The sequence below is a fragment of the Sinocyclocheilus rhinocerous genome, unplaced genomic scaffold, assembly GCF_001515625.1.
Source record: "Sinocyclocheilus rhinocerous isolate Xijiao unplaced genomic scaffold, SAMN03320098_v1.1 scaffold344, whole genome shotgun sequence".
NCBI classification, from domain to species: Eukaryota; Metazoa; Chordata; class Actinopteri; order Cypriniformes; family Cyprinidae; genus Sinocyclocheilus; species Sinocyclocheilus rhinocerous.
Genome location: NW_015627959.1, coordinates 1,281,119 through 1,301,963, shown reverse-complemented (window position 1 = coordinate 1,301,963; position 20,845 = coordinate 1,281,119). Strand labels below are relative to the sequence as shown.

Below are 20,845 nucleotides of genomic sequence, written 5' to 3'. Positions count from 1 at the left end.
TGGCTCAACCGTCTCTAGTGCCGACCCCTCACCTTAGCGGCATGTGCTCCGGTTGTATTGTAAACAACGGCGTCGTTAATATCGCTTATCAGTTTGAGCCCGATTGAGAAGCAGAGGATATTATTGAAGAGGATCGTGCAGTACCTGTGCAAGCACGGCTTTTAATGGTAGGCCTATGTTTTTTGATTGTTGCTGTCTCAAACTTTTAGATACGCTGTTATTTGTAAATGCTACTGCTTAGGTTAGCTTTTATATACGGTTTTATCCTGATTAAAGCTTTAATACAGTACGGCAACTGCACGCACGTCCATGTTTAACGCTTCTCATAGCTATGTGAAAATAAGTGTATAATTGTAACAGTTCATTGCTGGAGCTGAGCTGAATGGGAGAGAGAGAGAGAGAGAGAGAGACATGAACCCGGGAAGTAACTAGTTGTAGTCCCTACCAGCTGTTTTTGTAGGCATTAAACTGCCAGAATTTTAAAAGACGATATCACCGTTTGCATTGAACTTTCAGCTTCGTAACTTTGCAGATATTGTTTATGCTCAAACAGCAACATTAGACACTAACTAACATTAAAAAAGTGAAATCGCAATGAACCACCCCTTTAAGTTGCATTCAAAATTCACAGAAGAGCCAGGATCAAGTGATCTGGATCATTTCCTGAACCGATTCCCTCTTTCTTTCCTATCAAAATCAAATGAGCAACATTACCCTCATAAAGAAGGAGCACAGCCTCTGCCGTACTGCTGGGTGGCGCTGTCTCCACCGGCCTTTGTAGCTCCAGGTTGCGAGCGTTGATGTTAGCGCCTAAATCTAGCAGCACTCTGATGATTTCTGGAAAGTCCTTCTGTGCTGCAGCGTGCAGTGGTGTGTCAAGGAAACGGCCCTTCTGCACATTCGCTCCTAAGAAAAACAGATTCATTTATGATAGGGTAAAATAAAAACTAAAGAAAAGTGAGATGATCTGAACTCACACCAAAATACACCCAAGTAATTTAATTTCTTTTTTGTGTAGTTTGAACAGTAAAAGTGTGCACACAGCCACATCAAACTCACCTCCATCCAGAAGTTTCTGTGTACACTGGAGCTGCCGGGAGACACAGGCAATGTAGAGAGGTGTTCCTAGATGAGGGATGTCGAAATCTACATCTGCTCCCCACGAGATGAGAGATTCTATACATGCTGCCTGGCCTGAGACAACAAGAACATGTATGTTTACATTTTTGTAACTTCTGCTATAAATACTATACATTCAAATCAACTGATTGTTTTGTGGTTAGACTAGAGCGGTTACCTGGCAAGCAGAACTGCGTACCTTTGCTAGAGGCCTCATGAATGGGCGAAGGCTGGAACGCTTCTGCCTGTGGTTTTGCTCCATGTTCCAAAAGCACCTCTGTGCAGGTGACACTTCCTGCCGAGCATGCGTTAAACAGTGGGGTCACGCCGTCAATAGTCGTAGCATTCACCTGCCACATACAAGAATATTTAAACAGCACAATCTGCACAAACAGATCAGTCTGAGCATAGTCTTCTATTATACAAAAAGCAAGAAAACACAAAGTCTTTCCTGAAACAATTAAGGAAGCCCGGGGTTCCTTAAGGGAAGTTATCAGAAGTGGCTATATTTCAGTAACTATATGGTTTGGAGATAAAATTCCAATTATATAATTTATTTTGTTCCTTTAGAAGTTTAGTTGGTTCCAAATTTCTAATTCAAAACTATTAAAGTTGAATTATTTTGTGAATTTTATCTTCCAACTTTACATTCCATTATCAACATATTTTTGCTATAGCCGTAGACACGCGAAAAAAATAAAAGCACACTGGCAAACATTTAAGCAATGATCTATTGTATAATATATAATATATATATATATATATATATATATGATTAAGCAAAAGACTGAACCATGTACTCATGACAACAGTATATTTCGGAAATGTCAAGTCAGAGTAAGCTGTGGTTTTTATTGGGGCTAGTTGTCATGTGTTTTTAATATTATAAATGCATGCAATTTATTAAATTAAATATAAAATATTATGTATAATATTTTACATTTAATTATAATATACAATTAATTATTGAAAATAAACATTTAAATATTTGATGGGTAAAACAATGGTATTTTTATATACCTTTTTTTAATAATTACTGATATGCTGTTTAATAACTGTAACTCACATTGGCACCGGCTTCTATGAGAGCCCTGGCACATGCTACATGATCTCCCAGACAAGCTTCGTGCAGTGGAGTCACATGATCAATGGTGATGATATTTGCACTGTAACCCTGGTAATATGGAGAGAAAAAAACACAAAGTATTTTTTAGAAATGCTAACATATTAATTCGACCTTTTTTAACAATTTCTGTTCCGTTTCTGTATGTGCATATATTTGTAAACCTGTGAGAGAAGAGTCTTAAGCGCCAGAAGTCGACCCTGACATGCAGCTTCATGAAGTGGAGAACGATCCGCCCATGAACCTGTGAACACACATCAAATTATTCATAGTGATAAACAAATGTACTGACACCCAACTGTTTCCCATGACTAATAAATGCCCTTTTATCTCAGAAAAACAAAACTACAAAACAAAAAAAAAAGTTGAATGAACAATTATCAAAGGTTACATTAACATAATTTACAGCAACCATAATTTGCTGTATTTAAAAGCCAACCAATAGTTATAAAAGCACTACCATGTAATTCAAGGGCTTTAAAACACCCACTCAGCCACAGTCGGACTTCATATAATTTCCAGTACATTCTCAAGTGAGAGTGGTGTAAGTACTAGTGATTTTGACACTGCCCATTGACAGCTGTTGAGCACAGAGCCTATGAGTGGAATTGCTCAAAATGGCAAAGCATTATCATCTACCATGAGTGGATCAGCTCTCTAGATACAATAAAGGTCGACTCATTTCAACTGTTGAGCCATTTGAACAGATTCCCCTGTGTTGCTTCAGTACGAAATAAAAATGAAATGATTTCACTACATAAAATGCACAATAAAAAAACGGACAGTTATCTTATCGGTATGTGGGAATGAAAGCAATAAGAGCAATATTCTTCTCCTTTAAAGGCAGCAATATTGTTTCATGTATAAAGGATGGAATTACAAGACACCTCACATAGCAAAAGCCCATTTACATAAACTCAGTGGATGTGCAGTCCTTGGTGTTCTAATCTTTAAACATTATTCCTAGGCAGCAAATGCCAGGGCTCTCCATTCCTGGGAACGGGGCATTTTGGATAGCATGTCTTTTCCATTATGTGTTCAAGCGGAAGCCATGTCAGTGTCAAAGTATTCTCTACCAGCTTAACTCTTCAGAAAGAGCTAAAGGGTCATTCCGTGTCAACTCAACCAGAGGTCCCCGGCTCAAATTTTTGATTTTGTAATTTTTTTTTTTTTCTGGTGAAAGAAATACCTAAATGAAGAATAATGCCAAAATATCAAATTTCATTGATGCATATTTTCTGAGTAAGCCAAAATGATCATTTTCACCTGAGATTCAGAGCCAAATTACAGGGGGTTAAAAAGACTTCAGAAAGATGGCAGCATCATTATGTTATGTTTACACATAGATTGGTAGGTCTACTAGTATAATCTGTTGATTTTAGCTATTTTTGTTGCATTACATGCCAATGGTGACCATTCAAAATGGGGAAAAAGCACTTCTCTAATTTTTTCTCCAAAGTTTGCATGCCTGTAACTCAAGAAGTATTAATATCTTAATGCCCTTTTAGATATTGGGTCTTCTTAACCATTTTTTTCTTTTGGCATCTTCATTTTTAAAGTTAGACATCTATATTAAAGATATCTCAATATGGATTTTAGATTCTAGTTCTTAATAAACTTTTCTTTTGGAATCTTAATGGTCAAGGCCCTATATAATTCAGTCCCAGAGATATGGATCTAGAATTATAGCTTCTTTGCCTCTATCAAAACAATTGCATAGAATATACCTGTCTGATTGCTAAAAATGCACTGAAATGGTGAAAAAGTTGAGGCACAATAACTTGCTCTCAGTAGTCTATTCATAAGATTCTAGATTTGAATCAGTTTCAGGGATATTTGGAATAATTTTTGTTGATTTTAACTGCTTCTAAAGCTACCAAGAGTTCAGATATGCAGTATCTCAACTACATGTCTGAAATCTCTTAACATAATAATAACATGATCATAGCATAACATAATGATGCTGCCATCTTTCTGAAGTCATTTTAACCCCCTGTAATTTGGCTCTGAATGTCAGGTGAAAATTGTCATTTTGACCCCCCTCTACAAAATAGTGGATTACTCAGTAAATATACATTGATGACATTTAATATTATGTCTTTCATCACTATGCATGTTTATTATTCTTCAGAAAAAATATTGACAAAAACAAAAATTTGAGCCAGGGAAATTTGGTTGATTTGACACGGAATGACCCTAAATTTTTAATAAATTGGTGAGCAGTAATTTTGTGCTAAAAAAAATATAATACATTTTTAAAAAGTTTCATTTCCAAAAATAAATTATCAATTATGCATTTTCGATTCAGATGTATTTGTAAAGTGCTTCTCAAAATAAAATAATAAAATAAATAAAAAATTCAAAGCAATGTGTTAACAATGTTTATGTTAAACAAATTTGATACATATTTTAGTTAACAATTTAACATCAATATCCCTGAAAAAAAAATCATAATAATTTGAACAAATTTTTAAAAATATATATTTTCTCAGATTTTCCCCTAACACCTCCCTGCAACCTCCTGGGCATCCCCAGACCGCATTTTGAAATTTCCTCAATTAAACAACTGCATCAACCGACTGACCACAGTAGCAACAACACAGCTACCAACAACACTGTCTTCAGACATTTTATATTTAGTAAGAACAAGAATCATATGTATAACAGAACAGTTGTGAGGGTGTTATATATGCCTTAATACACAGTACTTATAGCTCCTACCGTAGATTCAGAGTGGATTGAGCAGGAGCTCAATCTAGCCACAACAACATACAACAACTGCTTTCTGCAACTGCCATTCCTGGCACAGAACGAGGCCTAAGAGCAAGAGGTTCTGTTACGTACCCATGTCTCCGTCGCCCCACGGCACATCTAGCCATTGATATGAATACGCCATAGCCTGTAAATGAAAGAACGGCTGTCATCTTCAGGCGCAAAAAAGCAGCCGTCTTCTCTTTTCAGCTTAGCTGAGCGAAGGAGATGAGTTACTGCCACTGAGATTCCAGACTGACATGTGGAACTTTAGGTCACAGCTGTGCCTCAGGCAATTCCAATGATACTAGTTTACTAGATGCTAGTATCATTTAATGATGCAATTTGTGTGATTTTGTGTTTTCTTGTGCATTTAAAAGAATATATGCCATTTAAATATGAATTAGTTAAAACTACGTCATTAGTATGTCAGAAAAACATACTGGCACTGCTCAGTATGAATGCTGGCTGTTAAACAGTCTTTATTGAGACTCTGTGAAAGCTTTCATGAATATTTCAGATCCTGTTCTGTTTATGTGACTACAGCTGGGCTCCATGGAGACTAGGACCACTTGTAACTTCCTTGCTTAGCCTAAGCAAGGAAGTTACAAGTCAGTAAGACAGTACTATTCAACTATTCTATGGCACATGGCAGTGATATAAAGGAATCCCTCCCCCTACACAGTACAGGACCATGTCTAATGCATAATGCAGAAGGAGTCCAAACACATAATAGCCTATACTGTGTTTACTTGAACACTGATGGCCTTTCTAAGAGGGTTCAAATATAGCCGAACTAGAAATAACTAAACTTAGCTGTGTGCAGCAATAAAAACACTAAAACAACACAATTTTTTACCTTAAACTAATAACTACAAGGCCAAGTACACTACATGATAAACACATTACATAGTGCATGCTACTATTTATATGTTCCTATACTTACTATATGCATAGTCTGCAAAAAAGCTAGCCAGTTTTGTATTTGGGTTGTGGGAAATATAGGAAAGATTAACCAGGCTTTGGAACAAAATGTTCTTTATTTTATCCACCACTGCAAACTATAAATGACCAATAACATAACAACAAGCGCAGATCAGCTTTGCATGACTATCCGCAGTACTGTTTCATTCACTTCATTCTGCTCTGTTGAGAATGCTTGCAGGTGTGCGTGCTTCTGACTGACACTGTATGTAGTTAATATCCATCCTCCAAACTTTATTCCATTCAGTTTTAATATTTTTATTTAATAATGTTAACATAATATGTACAGGCTAAATATAAAACAATATTAATGATTATATTAACAATTATTAATATTGAGAATGTCATTAATAATATATATTTTTTATATTATTTATCTAATATTAACTTAATTATTTTTTTTGTCATTTTAGACAGAAGGTCCGCCCTTATACAAAAGCATTACTGCAAGGTGGCAGCAGGGCGCAATATAAAGGCACATTTATTTACACGCGTCGATAACTCACCTTGACTAATCAAAATACCCCAGCGCGATTTCTTTTTCTCAGAAAAATCGTCGTCGTCCTCTCGCTTTCTTTTCTTGGGAGTATTATCTGAGTACTCGGGTTCTCTGCAGGGAACTTCAGGCATGTTTGCATCAGCTCTGTGTCCTCCTCCTTGCACAGTGTAGAGCGAGTTTGACCAGCGCCCCTTTTTGATTGGCTGCTCGGCTTGTTGTTGTTGTTTCAGATCTGAGCAAGTAGGGGTGACTGCAGGCTGGAGCAGTGGGCGTGGCGAAATATTAGGGCGTGCCGAAAGGTAGGGGGCGTGGATAAAGGTATTCTAATTGGTTAGGGTTATGGTTAGGGGTAGAGTTCCGTCACGGCTCTGGGTTCCGTGTTGGCTACAGCAAATATTTCGCTTATGAATATTAATCAGGTCACGCTGACGTTGCTTGCTAAATTTTTAAGGAGCGTCTGATCACGTAAACTAATATTCATAAGCCGAGCCTTTGCCATAGTAGAATGATGAACGCCCACTTACTACGATTACGCCTACAGGGCGCACGTAACCTAACGTAATTTATATTCATGAGATAAATATTCGCCATTGTACCAAGTCCTTGTCCGTTAAACTATTTATATCTCAGGTTAAGATTAGAACGGTGCCACTATTATTCCCACGCAAGTAGCTAGTAATAGAGTCAGGATTTTCCCCTCTTACACCCTTAACATTTATCAAAAATAGATGTATTGTAAAATGTGTGACCGTTTTAAATTGTTTTAACGTTATGTCACACGTCCTTTGCATCATATAGGCAAGATCTGACTGACACCCCAAACATTTCAGTTTGTCTGTTGTTGTCAGAAGCCAAGCTGGTTGCGGATAATGGATAATTCAGCATTCATCTAATTTGTTTAGGATTTCACATCAGGTCATTTGCATGTTATTAAGGTCATAATCTGCAGGACACCGGCCCTCCAGGACCGAGTTTGGACAGCCCTGATATAGGCCTAGGGCAAAAAAAAAGACAAAAGGAGTGAGAATCGAATACAAACAGAGAAACATTTCCACAGACAAAATCACTATTTTTATTTAGACTTCAAACAGTAAAAATTATATAATGAATAGATGTGAGGGATGCATTATACTATATAGTTTATTGCACTAAACATTTTCATTCAGCCATTTACAAAATGCTATGAGCATTTTAACTTCGTGTTAGATAAGAACACACTGACCCAGTTTTCTCAGTGTTACAAACTGGGCCATGCTGCAGAAGCTTTCTCTTTCACACCCTATACAACCAGTAAAAGTTTTAACAGTGTGCTTTACAAACAGACATAAAGACCCTATATAGTGACTCAGAACGTGCTCCAAAACATATAGCCTCAATACGTTCCATTCTTGCCTACTTACTGTGCCCTTGGCCAAAATCGTAGAACTCAGCTGCGATCCGGGCCGCCTCCTTACGGTTTCCTTTAACCACATAGAAGTGGGTCAGTATGTTTAAGCTGATCTTGACAAAAAGTTTAAAGCAAAAAAGGACAAAAATTGAGAGATAGACATTGGTATACTGCGAGCCGAAAGGCCGCTCCTCCAAAATCTCAGTCATTGCTGCTACTCAGTGACAGTGAATGTTTTGGAATGGGATCCAGGGATGTGTTGATGGGGATCATATGCCAGGCCAGCCCAGTTATTCCCCAAGGCAGCTGGGCCCAGAGTAGAGATGAAATAAGGCATCTGTACTTTTAGCTAGTGGAAAATGGGACACTTGACTGAGGCATAACAATATAACTGTTGTCATTTGTTGGGATGTTTGTCTCATGATACATTGTGACAGCTTTGTTTTCATTATACTCTTTGTATTTTAACATATTGTTGCTATAGAGTAATAGCCTCTGATGACAGCTTTTTTAAAGTATTTTTGTTTATGTACCATTGCCATTGCAGAAAAAATACCCTGTTCACAATCAGCCATGATCACACTTATGACAGCCATGAAGTTCAAACCGGAAACCGTAGCAAAACAGTGCACACCGGTTTGAGCTTGAACTTGACCCAGAAGTAGCCTATTTGGTTGACCATGTGATCCATGGGAGCTTTATCATATTTTGATGAGTATTAATACAGTGATTTACGCCGAAAGGATTTTACAAACAATATAATTTTGCTTTATATATTTTTTAAGAGATTGTGTAAGTGGTGCTTCTGAGGAAATATGTTAAAAACAGCACATTTATAGGAGATATTAATATTTCTACACACATGTGTACTAATAGACATTATAACAGGTGAATCAGCTTCTCATAAAAGCTTATTGTGGACAAATGAAAATAATTTTATTTTTCTTTTACAAATTGTATTTTTTGGGGGAAATTCCACATACACAAATGATCAGGGTCATTTCCTGCAGGAGACTTTTTTAAAGTAATATAGACTTTTAATCAGTAGTTATGTACACTCTGTTGCACATTTTTCTGTTAACTTTACATTTTTGTAAAACCGTTGTATACTTTTTGCTCTTTGACTGTTGATGCAATTCCACTGCCTGAACACTGGGTGTCAGTATGCACTTTCCAAAATGAAACAGGAAGTAGGTCTTGCTTCCGAATAATCTTTTAACTGCCTCACTTCCTGCTCTGAACCTCCGCTCGGAGTGTTACAATAATATATCGTTGTTTTGCAATACATTGTTGTAGTTTGATCAGAACTAGATTGAATTATGAATACGGTATTGTCGAGGGCGAACTCGCTCTTCGCCTTCTCTCTCAGTGTGATGGCAGCTCTCACATTCGGATGCTTTATTACTACAGCCTTCAAAGATAGAAGCATACCGGTGGATATACACGTATCCAAAGTCATGATGTAAGTTAACTGCACCGTTTCTGAGTCTGCGTCCACAGGAGCGATATGAAATCAGTGTTAATCTCATCAAAACATATTTGATATACACGAGGCACCATCGTCCGTTTCAGAATCTATTGTTTTTTTGCAGCATATGGGACTTGTGGATGCTGCTGACCTGGCGGCCAATAGCAGTGCAGCACATCAGCTATGCAAATTAAACGAATATAGAGAATTTTATAGTTTTGTTCACCAATATTTTAATCTGTATCTGAAACTTTAAAAGATAGAAAACATTACACCGTCATAGGATTCCCTGTTAGCATGTATTTTATTTTTTACTATTACTTTCTTTACTTTTGTACATTTTGAATGTGAATGGGCTGTCAGGTTGCAGGTTTGAATGTAGCTTCATCTTGTCACACACATCTAAGCAGAGAGGCACTTTACTTACCCTCTCATTTTCTGTCTTCTTTCTCCAGTAAAAATGTAGACGACTTCACAGGACCACGAGAGAGGAGTGACTTGGGCTTTGTGACATTTGACATCTCTGCTAATATCCTTTTGACAGAACAGACCACTGCTGTGCCAAAAAATTACCACCGTATAGATGCCAAAAATAAATAAATAAAATGTAATTAAATTAATACCACTACTATAGGCTGCAGTTTCTACGGAAGCCCGTTTATGCAATGAAAAAAAAAAAAAAGTGTAATTGTGACTCACAATTCAGGCTTTTTTTATTGCATTTCTTAGACCAAAAAAAGTCAGCATTGCAAGTTGTAACTCGGAATTGTGAGGAAAAACTATGTTCGAATTCTTATTTATTAAAGTTTATATCCAGCCATGGAATAAAAAACAGAAAAGGTAATTGTAACTTTTTATAGTTTGAAGTTTTGAGTTTATATTTTGTAAATACAAGGAAAAACAATAAAATTGTGAGATATAGACTAAACGTGCAATTCTGAGAAGAAAATTCGGAATTGCTTTCTAAAACCGTTTTTATTCTGTATTGGAAAAAAGCTTCCAAAAGTTTCAGATTTGTAAGTATAATTTCAGTTTTTCCTGTATTTAAGGTTTCTTTATTCACTGTTTTATATTTAGCATTTTTTCTGCACATGTAATTCCAGTGTAAATGCATTTATGCCACCTCAGTGCACCATTCATCAGATTTGGAAATGCCTTTTTGTGGTATATGTGCCAGATTCAGTTTTGTAATGCAGTTTACACCTAGAACTAGATTTGCATTATTTGCCTTAACTGCTTTATAACATCTGCAGCCAATATTTGACTGGAATGTAAAGGAGCTCTTTCTTTACCTGACTGCTGAATATTCAACCAAAAGCAATGTAAGTCTTGAGCGCTTCAGTCTATCCAGGGAGTCAGTGGGCCTGGCAAATACAATTAACTGTTTTTTTTTTATATAAATTTTTTGAGAGCTGGGTATTTGTTGTGTTGTAGATTGTAATATTTCAGACCTGTTTGTGATTTTCATATCAGTAAAGAGTCTTTATCCCATGCTAGGCACTGAACCAGGTGGTGCTATGGGACAAGATTGTCTTGAGAGGTGACAACACCAAACTAAACCTGAGGGATGTTAAATCCAAGTACTTCTTTTTTGATGATGGGAATGGTCTAAGGTTAGTTGCTTTTTCTTTATTTTTTATTTTCTTTCACTATTTTAAACTTGTTTATATATATATTTGTTATTGAATGAATCCACTTTTTTGAACAAATTGAGTAAGCCAATGATTCAGTGACCCATTCATGTCTCGTTTGCCACGGCCTCAAGCGCTGTTGAAGGACGTCTCAGTTTGAAAGATCATTAGTAGTCAGTCTTTGTTTTGCGTCCTTCGTTTGGCCTGTTTTGAAGGATGTATCCGGTTTATCCTTCGCATTCTTCTGTTTCCCACAATCCTTTGCACACATTCACGAAAAATAATTAGTTGAAAATGAATCAGCACTGAGCTTGTTCAATTTCATTATGTAATGCAAGTCAAACAAATGACTTTAAAGATGAAGGCATTATTTTTTTCTTTTGTTTTGTTGTAAATAAATCACATAATGCTAAACTGTGCATGTAAACCACTGGGAGACACAGATGGTTGTCATAACCAGAACTGCATTAATAAAAAGTCAGATAATATAAAAAAGTCAATATAAAGTATTTTTTCAAGTAGTATTTTCATGCCATGACCATGGGGGCAGGAACTAGATATTGGACAAGATATTTGACATAAAGAACTGAAAGGTATGGGATAGGAATTGACTAATCTCTCTAATATCGCTCTGTTTTTAATACAGGTCGAATAAGAACATCACTCTCACTCTCTCATGGAATGTGGTGCCAAATGCTGGAATCCTGCCATTGGTCATGGGTTCAGGACACAAGAGTCTGGCCTTCCCTGAATCATATGAAACCGCAAAGAGCTACTGAACTGTTCCGGCCCATTCCAAATCATGTTGTGCCCTGTACGGTTTTTAATAAAAGTTGACAAATTGTTTTAAGGAGTGGCTGTTGTTTAAGTGGGTTAAGAAAATAACTACAGCATATATATATATATATATATTAAAAGAAAAATAATTCTCTGGTTTTTCATAATTACCTCATGCAGATAGTAATATTTTTATTCAAAAATTGTGTGTTTTGGATAGTTAGAAAACATCAATTTGTCAAAGAAAACTTACATGTAATAACCAGTTAACCCTTTGGCATTGTTCATTTGGGAGTTGTGTTGTTTGTGGTCAAAAGTAATTTTTTTTTCTTTTTTCAGTGAAATCAATGCAATGTACTATTTAATATTTATGCAATAATTATGATCAATTTTTTCCCATTGAAAATAATACAAAAAATTTGTTCTAATATTTTTGTTACTTTTCAATTATGGCAGTATTTCATGTTAAAATAGAGACAATGCCTTTAAAATCCAATTTTTGAAGGCAGATTAGTTCCATCCGGTGGGAGTAAATAAAGAAAATAAAACATCTGAAATTTCGTGGTATAGCCATAGGTTCCTATAGAGCTCTATATAAAAGGCTTATAAATTCTCTAGTTGTTTTTAGACATAAATTCTTTTTTTTTTTTTAAGTTGTGGATTTGGATTTATATTTAGACATTTTCAAAGACAACTTTTTGTAAAGGTTTAGATTTTTTATTTTATTTATTTTTAAATATTGGTATGAAATGTCAGTTTTTGCATTAATTTTACAAAAGTCAAACCTAAACACAGAGAAAGACATTTTGTTACACATAACATCAAAATTCAACAAAAATGAACAGGAATGCTTTATCAGAGGTGAATCTGATAAATATTTTGCCATATTGTTATAGCCACATCAGTTCATTTGTGTGTTATGGGCGTCGGAAGCAACAAAAATGTGGGTGGGTCCAACATAGTGTAACTGTAATTCAATGCTGCAACAAAGACTATATGATGTCTTTAAAAGCAACAGGCGAACAAATTATGAACATTCACTAAAATAACAGCTTGTTTAGTGACAGTATGTGAGCACACAGCCAGACTCACCTGAGCAGCAGAGATGCTAATAATTGTTTACCTTGCTGTGTTGAGGGAGTGCAGCAGGCACGAGTAGTGAAAACACAGAATGGAGTTTAATTTATATGGACTCTGAATGAACCAAGTGGAATGGATTTAAGGAAGCAGCAGCGTGGAAGTCAAGGCTGTAGGTAAAACACAGAATGGAGTTTAATTTATTTAATTGTTTAATTTATAATTCTCTGTATTTTCGTATTTTTGCGTTTTCCCATTCATTTCCAATGGGGGTCATTTTTGACCGCGAACAACACAAAGTGTGACTATTCTTTTTACGACCATTTAGCTTTTTCGAATCAAGTCCACGGATTTCTTTTCTTTTGTTGACACATCGCAATTTCAAAAAAACATTTTCCGATCAAAAATGACCGAACAACACCAAAGGGTTGAATGTAAACGCTTCAACAAGATCACAGACTGTTCAAGGACCATCTAGTGTACACAAATAGACAAGAGCTGGCTGAAAACCAGTCCCACTCATATTTATATTGATCTGCTGTACAACAAAGCTGTGTTTAGGTAGTAGGCTGCCACAACAAACGCTTCTAAGGAAGATATTTGTTGCTGTATTTATTAAAAGTTTTGCCAGGTTCATGGCAATAGTCTTTGAAAGATTTAAGATTTTTGTTTGTGGCAGTTTGTAGCAAATAAACAACATATCCTTGAGCTCAACTATATGTTCTGCTTTATCTTCATGTTATGTAAATGAAAACATATTACTTCTGGATGAGCAGAAATCTTGACCCCATAAGTCAACACATATTTTCAACAATTTCTTTAGTTTTGCCTTCACAACCTTTTCTTGAGAACAAAAACTTGTTGCAAGTCCATTTATTTATTTGGTATCACTAATTTCTGATTTGCCCAACGTTAGGTTAAAATAATCGCATTTGTGCCGTTCCAAACACATTTCATGTTAAAATAGAGACAATGCCTTTAAAATCCAATTTTTGAAGGCAGATTAGTTCCATCCGGTGGGAGTAAATAAAGAAAATAAAACATCTGAAATTTCGTGGTATAGCCATAGGTAATCAATTTGATTTCAACCTCTTATTTGAATCTTCTGGCTCAATTTGGCCATATTGTAACAGTCACACCAGTTAATTTGTGTGTTTAATAGTATGTTGTGTGTGTCTGTGTGTAAGTGAGTGTGTGCTTGAGTGTGTGTCTTTTTTTGTACTCTTGATGTTTTAGAGTGTAACCACTAGTTCATATGTGTCTGTGGGGGGTGGGCGGATTATGTCTGTTTTGCACTCTTGATATTTAAGAGTGTCACCCCTTCATTGCTCTGCACATTTTTCTGCATCGTGAATGCAAAGAAAAAAAATCCCTGTATTTTTGCGTATTTCCCATTCATTTCGAATGGCGGTAATTTTTGACCGCGAACAACACAAGTGTGACTTTTTTTTAACAACCATTTAGCTTTTTCGAATCAAGTCCACGGGTTTTTTTTTCTTTTTTCTTTCTTTCTTGTGATCACATAGTGACTGCCATAAAAGGCAGCGAGTTTTGTATCATTACGACGAAGTAGCGATTGTTTTAAATTTAAAAACTTTTTTTTTCCGGTCTAAAATGCTCTGCACATTTTTCTGCATCGTGAATGCAAAGAAAAAAAATCCCTGTATTTTTGCGTATTTCCCATTCATTTCGAATGGCGGTAATTTTTGACCGCGAACAACACAAGTGTGACTTTTTTTTAACAACCATTTAGCTTTTTCGAATCAAGTCCACGTTTTTTTTTTTCTTTTTTCTTTCTTTCTTGTGATCACATAGTGACTGCCATAAAAGTCAGCGAGTTTTGTATCATTACGACGAAGTAGCGATTTTTTTAAATTTCAAAACTTTTTTTTTCCGGTCTAAAATGACCGAACAATACCAGAGGGTTAAAGGAAGCACAATCATTCAGGTCAGGGTTATTCATTTCTGCTAATTTGAGAGCCACATACATTCAGAATTTGATTCCACCTCTAATCAAACATACCTGAACCAGAATCAGGCGCTTTGGGTTTATTTGAAAATTACAACCAGGTGTTTTGGAGTGTGTTTGGTACTAAACTGCATCAAATTTGTCTCTCCAATGTTTTTTTTTAACTTGTTATTTGAAATTCTGTGTGTAATGTAGCAAGGCTACTTTGGTTAAGAAAGAAAGAAAGTTACATAGTGTAATAACACTCAAATCAAATAGTTTTGGGAGAAAAATGAATAGTTTTTAATTAACAGTTTCCAGATTCAGTCACCAGATGGCAGCACCTGAACACTTCACTTTGCCTGTTACAGTATTTTAATTGGATACACACTGTGACTGAATTAATACACCAAAGCATAAATTGCTTGTGATAATGTGCCAGAAAATATATACAGTTTCGTTGGAACTGTTAACACATTCTTCTTGTTTCCACACAAATTCCAGGTCTCCGTGCATTACTCTGATAGCGTTATTATGTGCGAACGCATTCTAAAATCACAAGAGTCTCTTGGACAAAACTCAGTGAACTAATGTGGAAAAACATCTCTCATCAGTCCAAATACAATGAACAAAAATGCTATACTCTGCTTTCTTAATTGTCTCAAATCTATCTGTCACACAATAGTTTTTTTTTTTTTTGCATTTCACAATGCAAAAAATATTGATTATGATTGAAACCCATTATTAACTCCGCACAGACTGATAAGGTCATTTACTATTTGGCTGAGAAACCAGAACCAAAAGTCATCATGTGGCCACATCCAAATGGGATAACACTTGTTTTTCTAATCAGTGACCTGACAGCATTTTCAGTGTTTGGTAATATAATCATGTTTTTATTTTTGTGTTGAGTGGAGTGTCCAGATGTCCTGAAACTATCCAGATATTCTGCTTTCAGGTGGGTGAAATATGCAATTCATTTAACAATGCATGAGGTTTGGAACAAGGGCACTCAATGAGAAAGAAAGAACAGAGGGAAGTAACCCACTGCACAATTGCACATCTCATTCCTGTGAGGGCAACACGGTATCACACAAAAGGAACAAAAGATCAAGGTTTCTTATTCAGTGAGAGCCGGTGAAAGGAAATAGGCCAAATATTTGTACCCAAAAATCAATTTTTCAACATACGTAATAGAAATAATTTTAGCAATTCAAGCTGTTTTGCTGTAGTACACATGGAGTGAATAATAAGAGGAAATTCACCCTCATTTGTGTGAGCCATTTGGCCCAAAAGAGAATGTTCTGGACATTTTCACTAAAATAAGATACAAACCAAGGTTTAAAATGAGGTGACTGGTGAATAAGAGGGATTTTATACTATAACAAAACCAAATGATCACATAGCTGGAACTTCTCGCTGTCTCTTGAAAAACTAAGCATGTAACCAATAGATCAGAGAGGGGGGCTAACATAGAAGATCACAGGTCTTGTAAATTGAAAAATCTGTGATTCAGTATATACAAGAAAACTAACAAATTTCTTCAGAAGGTATGAAATATAGCACACAAATACTATGAACTGCTTCTTTGATGCTTTTCGTCATTCTGAACCACAAAAGCTCCTTCATTATCAGCCTTTACTTCATTGATGTTGAGAGAATTTACATAACTTTTCCTTTAAGATGTATGTTTATGTTGTTTTACATTAACATATAATAAATAAATAAATAAAAAATCCTTAGTCTGGGGTTAAGTTTGCTTAAATGCATTGACCATCAAAAAAAAAAAAAACACACAATTCATGTATTTGTGGAAGTGGACTGTGTAAACAGGAATGAATAAGATATTCCATGGCAGATAATTCCTGTTCTGGAGTCAGGTGGCGGGCAGCACCACCGGGGCATAGGGACTTGAGTAAGCAGGGCCACATTGTGTTGAAGTCCTTCAAACAGAATGCCACAGATGCTGTTTGTGTGAATCTTGCCTTGTCTCCATATGCTCTTCCTCTAATTCCCAATGCAATTCATTGTAATATTTGCCATTATTTTGGGCTGATGTCCATCTGTGGCATTTAAGGAATTCTGCTTCGTGCCATTTCCTAGATAGATAGAATAGAGATTCATGCCACTCTGTGATGTGCTGTTGTGCTTATTTTAAACGACTCATGTTTTTCTAGCCTCTGTGCTACACATTCCACTTGTCTGATTCATTTCACATTGAAACACAAGTATTCAGGTATAGCCATTGTAAATTAAATAACAAAGTCCTTGCTTGGAATAGATTATTGTACGTTCTTGCTTGAGATTCCACTGTTGTATGTGCCAGTGTTTCAGATTATAGTGTTTGTTTTCTCTGTGCGACGCTTTGGCTGTTCGTCTTTTGTCTCTCCAAAACGAAAATGGCCAGTCTCAACAACAATCACTCGATATTTCCTTTCCAGCCCATGTCAAATTCAGTGTTCAGTTGTTCGGCTTGTTTGTCTTGAGGGGAGAGTACGGAGTGCAAAGGATCATCAGTAAAACAGATTTGAGGAGCAGGGCTATCTGAATCACTGGAGTTCAAAGGTGTCTGTTTTCCTTGCTAAGACTCCAACAAGCTTCAGAAAACTTTATGTATGAAGTGCACGTATTGTGCTTCAGCTGCATCTCAGGAGACCGATGCTATTTGCTACACTCAAACCTTTAGTTTCCTACATGATAATGCCAAACGTATGTTGCTGGCTGCAGTGTCAGGCCAAACCTGAATGCAAGCTGAATATATATATATATATATATATATAATACTTGAATTTGATTACTTGAACAGCATTCCAAGTCAAGTCACTTTCCGTTACAGTCATTCCATCCATTATTGGTGGAAATTTTTGGTGACTAAACTATTAGGTCACTATTAGGGCTATGAGTGGCTTTATGAGTGAGTTAATAAGGTCATTCGCTCAACCGATTTGTTCAAAAATCCTGATTCAACCTAGAACCATCTTTATGAGTAAGCCATTGAATCATTAATTTAACTGATTTGCTCAAATGCCATGATTCCATGATGAGTGGGTACTTCATTTGAATTAGCTCTTACTTTGACCATTAGAAAGTATGTTCTATGTAATACGAATGTGTGTAGCATGAAAGTAATTCACCTGCGTCAGTTTCATCATTTCACACACTCTCATGGCCTCTTGGGATAGTTAAGTATTCATTGGACGTGCACTTCAGAATTTCGCTGAAAGTAGTAGGTAGTAGGAAAGTAGTAGGAAAACGGTGAATTTGGACATAATACTCTTTTCACATTTGGTTATTATATAGTAGGGAAGTATACATATCTAGATGCAGCCATTTTTTATGGATGAGTCAGTGAATCATTTATTCAAACAGTTTTTTCAAAAATGCTGATTCATTCAGGAACAAGTGACTGTCTTTATGAATCAGTCGTTGAATCAGTTGAACCGGTTTATTCAAAACATAATAATTCCTAAATACCACTTGGGCAGATGGATTATAGTAGGAACTGTAGGTTCCACCTCCAAAACTGTAGCCACACACAAAGATAATATGATGTGGCATGAAGTATCTACACAATTCTTACACTGTGAGAGGACTGCGAATTCACACAGTCCACCTTCTTTCATTGTTGTATGTCCAATCCAGCACACACCCATCTCCTGAAACACAAGCTAACACATATAATGGGATTCTCAGTGGCTCCTGCTTCGCCCCTTAAAAAGGTCATAAGTCGTGTTCAATTTCTATAGCAGGAAGAGTGCATGATAGTAAATAATGGGTTCTATGATGTAATATATGGTGTGAACGGTTCGCAGTGGCTTGAAGACTATCTGACAATCTGGAGAGCAGGGCAATTGACACCGTTTCCTTCCCGCCTCTGAGGATATTGGCCATCCTTGAAAGAGTTTCTTGGACCCAGTCAAGACTCTTGTTATTGTCTTAGAGTATCTAGGAGACAAACTGACAACAAACTGCTTTTGTGCAAAAAAAAAAAGAAAAAAAAAAGAAATGTTATAAACTATAAAATACCTATAAATTGTGCTAATAACACAAAATACTGTAACACTGAAATGTCTTGCTCAGAAAACGGTTAACAATAATCTATAAAATAAAACACACTTTAAATAAATAAACAAATGGTAACACTTTAGTTTGGGGACCAATTCTCACTATTAACTAATAACTACAACGTTTGCCTCAAACTCTTAATTTGCTGCTTATTAGAAGTTAGTAAGTTTAGGTATGGGGTCAGAGTAAGGGATCTAAAATATGGTCATGCAGAATAAGGCATTAATATGTGCTTTATAATTAATAATAAACAGCTGATATGCTAGTAATATGCAGCTAATAAGCAACTAGTTAATAGTGAGAATTGGTCCCTAAACTAAAGTGCTACCAAATGAATAAATTAATTTAAAATTGACATCATCTGACTTGATCTGATGTGTGTAAATTCTGGGGGGTAGTAAGAGCAGAAAGGGGCGTTACCTCAGGCTCTCCTGTGTCCTGATTGGTCTGGATGAGGATTTTGCCAATGCGGACGTCTTTGCACACGGCCCTAAGCGCGGGCTCCATGGTCTCTCCCGCCCTGAGAATCGACACACCCGTAATCTGCTCAAAACAAAGAAGAGGGAGAGCCTAAACTTTTCTACACCACACAGAACAAAGACATTCTTGTATGACAAAGAAAATCGCCAAATAAGCAGATTGATTAGGCTGAACCACCAAGAGATTGTCCAAAAAGACATTTTTCGTGGCACATTATTTTCTTACCCCCTTCCCATGAAAAGTTCGGCCCTCGTAATCTTCTCCTTGTGGGGTCTGAACAATGTGAACCTGCAGCAGATAACAGACAAACTGTAACGTCAAGCTTTTTTTGTCCAGGCATATCATTCATATGTAGCTAAACTGATCTTCCTCTCTGATTAAAAGCCACAGTAAAATGTCAGCAGCAACATCATGAAGCTCACTAGCTCACTGCACTTCTCCTGTGAGTGTTTTAAGTGTAAAGGTCGCTGTTTTGCTGCTGCGCGTTGCTAAGCCGATTTCTATCATGTTGAGTTTGTTAGTCTGAGTTTCCACTGCGGTGGACAAGCGAGACAAGTTTCCATGTTCAAGACGAGGCCTCCATGCCCACACGCTCAAATCCGTTTGCGTGCCGTTATTAGGTCGATCTAAAGATTCCTCATCAATACCTTCATCTTCGCTTGGTCTGTAACTCTTTTCTCACCTGAGAGGGAAGGAAGGACAGCGCTCTCTCGATGAGGAGCCGCATTAACCTCTTAGAGTAGAAGATGAACTCGTCTCGACTGGTCTCTTTATTTCTGCAACACAAGCGCGAACGATAAATTTACTTACTAAAATGACAAAACAGTTGTGCATTTATTCGCATTCAAAAAAATTCAAATTAAAATGGAAGATCTTTTTTATAACCTTGTAAACTTTTTGTTCAAAATATATATTTAAATTTATTACAATTATGAATATATTTTTTACAGTTTTACTAGTTAATCTAAAATAGTTAATCAGACATTTAAGACCATATATAGTAGGACTTCCCCTATTTTAGCATGCAATAGCCGTTAGTTTACGTTACAGCCTGGCATAACCTCGCACAGCCTGTGACGTGGACGAAAGCAATGAAAAAAACTTTCAAAATGAGTGCATTTCAGCCACTGGTTTCTGGTAGTTGGTCACAGGTAGTATGAGCGGGAGGGACAATTTCCACCCAATAATGGGTCACTGGTATGTTCTGAGAGGGTGGGGGGGGGAAATAAATAAGAAAGAAAGAAAGCCTAAATAAAAAAACAAATTAAACCAAGCAAAAACAAAACTAATCAAAACAACAAATACAAAAAACAATCATAAAACATAATAAAAAACAGAAAACAAAACTAAGCAAAAAAAATGAAACAAAATAAACAAACAAAAAAAAATTACAAAACAAAACCAACCCAAAATGAAAACTAAACTAAAAAAAACAACTGAACAAAAAAACCAAACAATGCATCCAAACAAACAAACAAAAAAAAAATAAATCAAGAAAAAAGCTAAGCTTAAAAATCTAAGCAAAAAAAAAAAAAA

At 36.1% G+C, this 20,845-nt stretch overlaps 3 protein-coding genes across 5 annotated transcripts in view; 1 reads left to right on the top strand and 2 right to left on the bottom strand.

Annotated features, from left to right (window-relative positions):
• The window catches only part of LOC107737104 (ankyrin repeat and SOCS box protein 5-like), a 12,523-nt gene extending 4,444 nt beyond the window's left edge, over positions 1 to 8,079 (bottom strand). Inside the window, exons 1-7 of one of the 3 annotated variants that reach the window (XM_016548536.1) lie at positions 6,484 to 6,553; positions 5,087 to 5,141; positions 2,407 to 2,486; positions 2,186 to 2,293; positions 1,319 to 1,469; positions 1,060 to 1,194; positions 715 to 906 (exon numbers count right to left, since the gene is read on the bottom strand). In XM_016548536.1, coding sequence (XP_016404022.1) covers positions 715 to 906; positions 1,060 to 1,194; positions 1,319 to 1,469; positions 2,186 to 2,293; positions 2,407 to 2,486; positions 5,087 to 5,138 — 718 coding nt within the window. In that variant the 5' untranslated portion in view covers positions 5,139 to 5,141; positions 6,484 to 6,553. Of the gene's footprint in view, positions 1 to 714; positions 907 to 1,059; positions 1,195 to 1,318; positions 1,470 to 2,185; positions 2,294 to 2,406; positions 2,487 to 5,086; positions 5,142 to 6,483; positions 6,670 to 7,876 lie in introns of those variants that run through there. The other 2 variants (XM_016548534.1, XM_016548535.1) reach the window with 2 other exon arrangements.
• A 976-nt stretch (positions 8,080 to 9,055) lies between these two features.
• Positions 9,056 to 11,817, top strand: LOC107737105 (signal peptidase complex subunit 3-like). Its single transcript, XM_016548537.1, has 5 exons — positions 9,056 to 9,325; positions 9,787 to 9,860; positions 10,577 to 10,653; positions 10,829 to 10,944; positions 11,609 to 11,817. Exons 1-5 carry the CDS (start codon positions 9,183 to 9,185, stop codon positions 11,739 to 11,741), a joined length of 543 nt encoding a protein of 180 aa, XP_016404023.1. The 5' UTR covers positions 9,056 to 9,182; the 3' UTR covers positions 11,742 to 11,817.
• A 7,313-nt stretch (positions 11,818 to 19,130) lies between these two features.
• Positions 19,131 to 20,140, bottom strand: LOC107737126 (uridine-cytidine kinase-like 1). The gene is made up of 3 exons (XM_016548566.1): positions 19,992 to 20,140; positions 19,535 to 19,597; positions 19,131 to 19,372 (listed from the first exon to the last, which is right to left on the bottom strand). Exons 1-3 carry the CDS (start codon positions 20,034 to 20,036, stop codon positions 19,187 to 19,189), a joined length of 294 nt encoding a protein of 97 aa, XP_016404052.1. The 5' UTR covers positions 20,037 to 20,140; the 3' UTR covers positions 19,131 to 19,186.
• Between the last annotated feature and the right edge of the window lie 705 nt (positions 20,141 to 20,845).

What these genes read in the sequence shown, in the direction of transcription:
- LOC107737105 (XM_016548537.1), top strand. Translation starts at nt 9,183, where the DNA reads ATGAATACGGTATTGTCGAGGGCGAACTCGCTCTTCGCCTTCTCTCTC. An exon ending in CACGTATCCAAAGTCATGAT is followed by an intron (nt 9,326 to 9,786) that starts GTAAGTTAACTG and finishes TTCTTTCTCCAG; the next exon opens with TAAAAATGTAGACGACTTCA. An exon ending in AATATTCAACCAAAAGCAAT is followed by an intron (nt 10,654 to 10,828) that starts GTAAGTCTTGAG and finishes ATCCCATGCTAG; the next exon opens with GCACTGAACCAGGTGGTGCT.
- LOC107737126 (XM_016548566.1), bottom strand. Translation starts at nt 20,036, where the DNA reads ATGCGGCTCCTCATCGAGAGAGCGCTGTCCTTCCTTCCCTCTCAG. An exon ending in TGTCCTTCCTTCCCTCTCAG is followed by an intron (nt 19,598 to 19,991) that starts GTGAGAAAAGAG and finishes TATCTGCTGCAG; the next exon opens with GTTCACATTGTTCAGACCCC. An exon ending in GAACTTTTCATGGGAAGGGG is followed by an intron (nt 19,373 to 19,534) that starts GTAAGAAAATAA and finishes TGTTTTGAGCAG; the next exon opens with ATTACGGGTGTGTCGATTCT.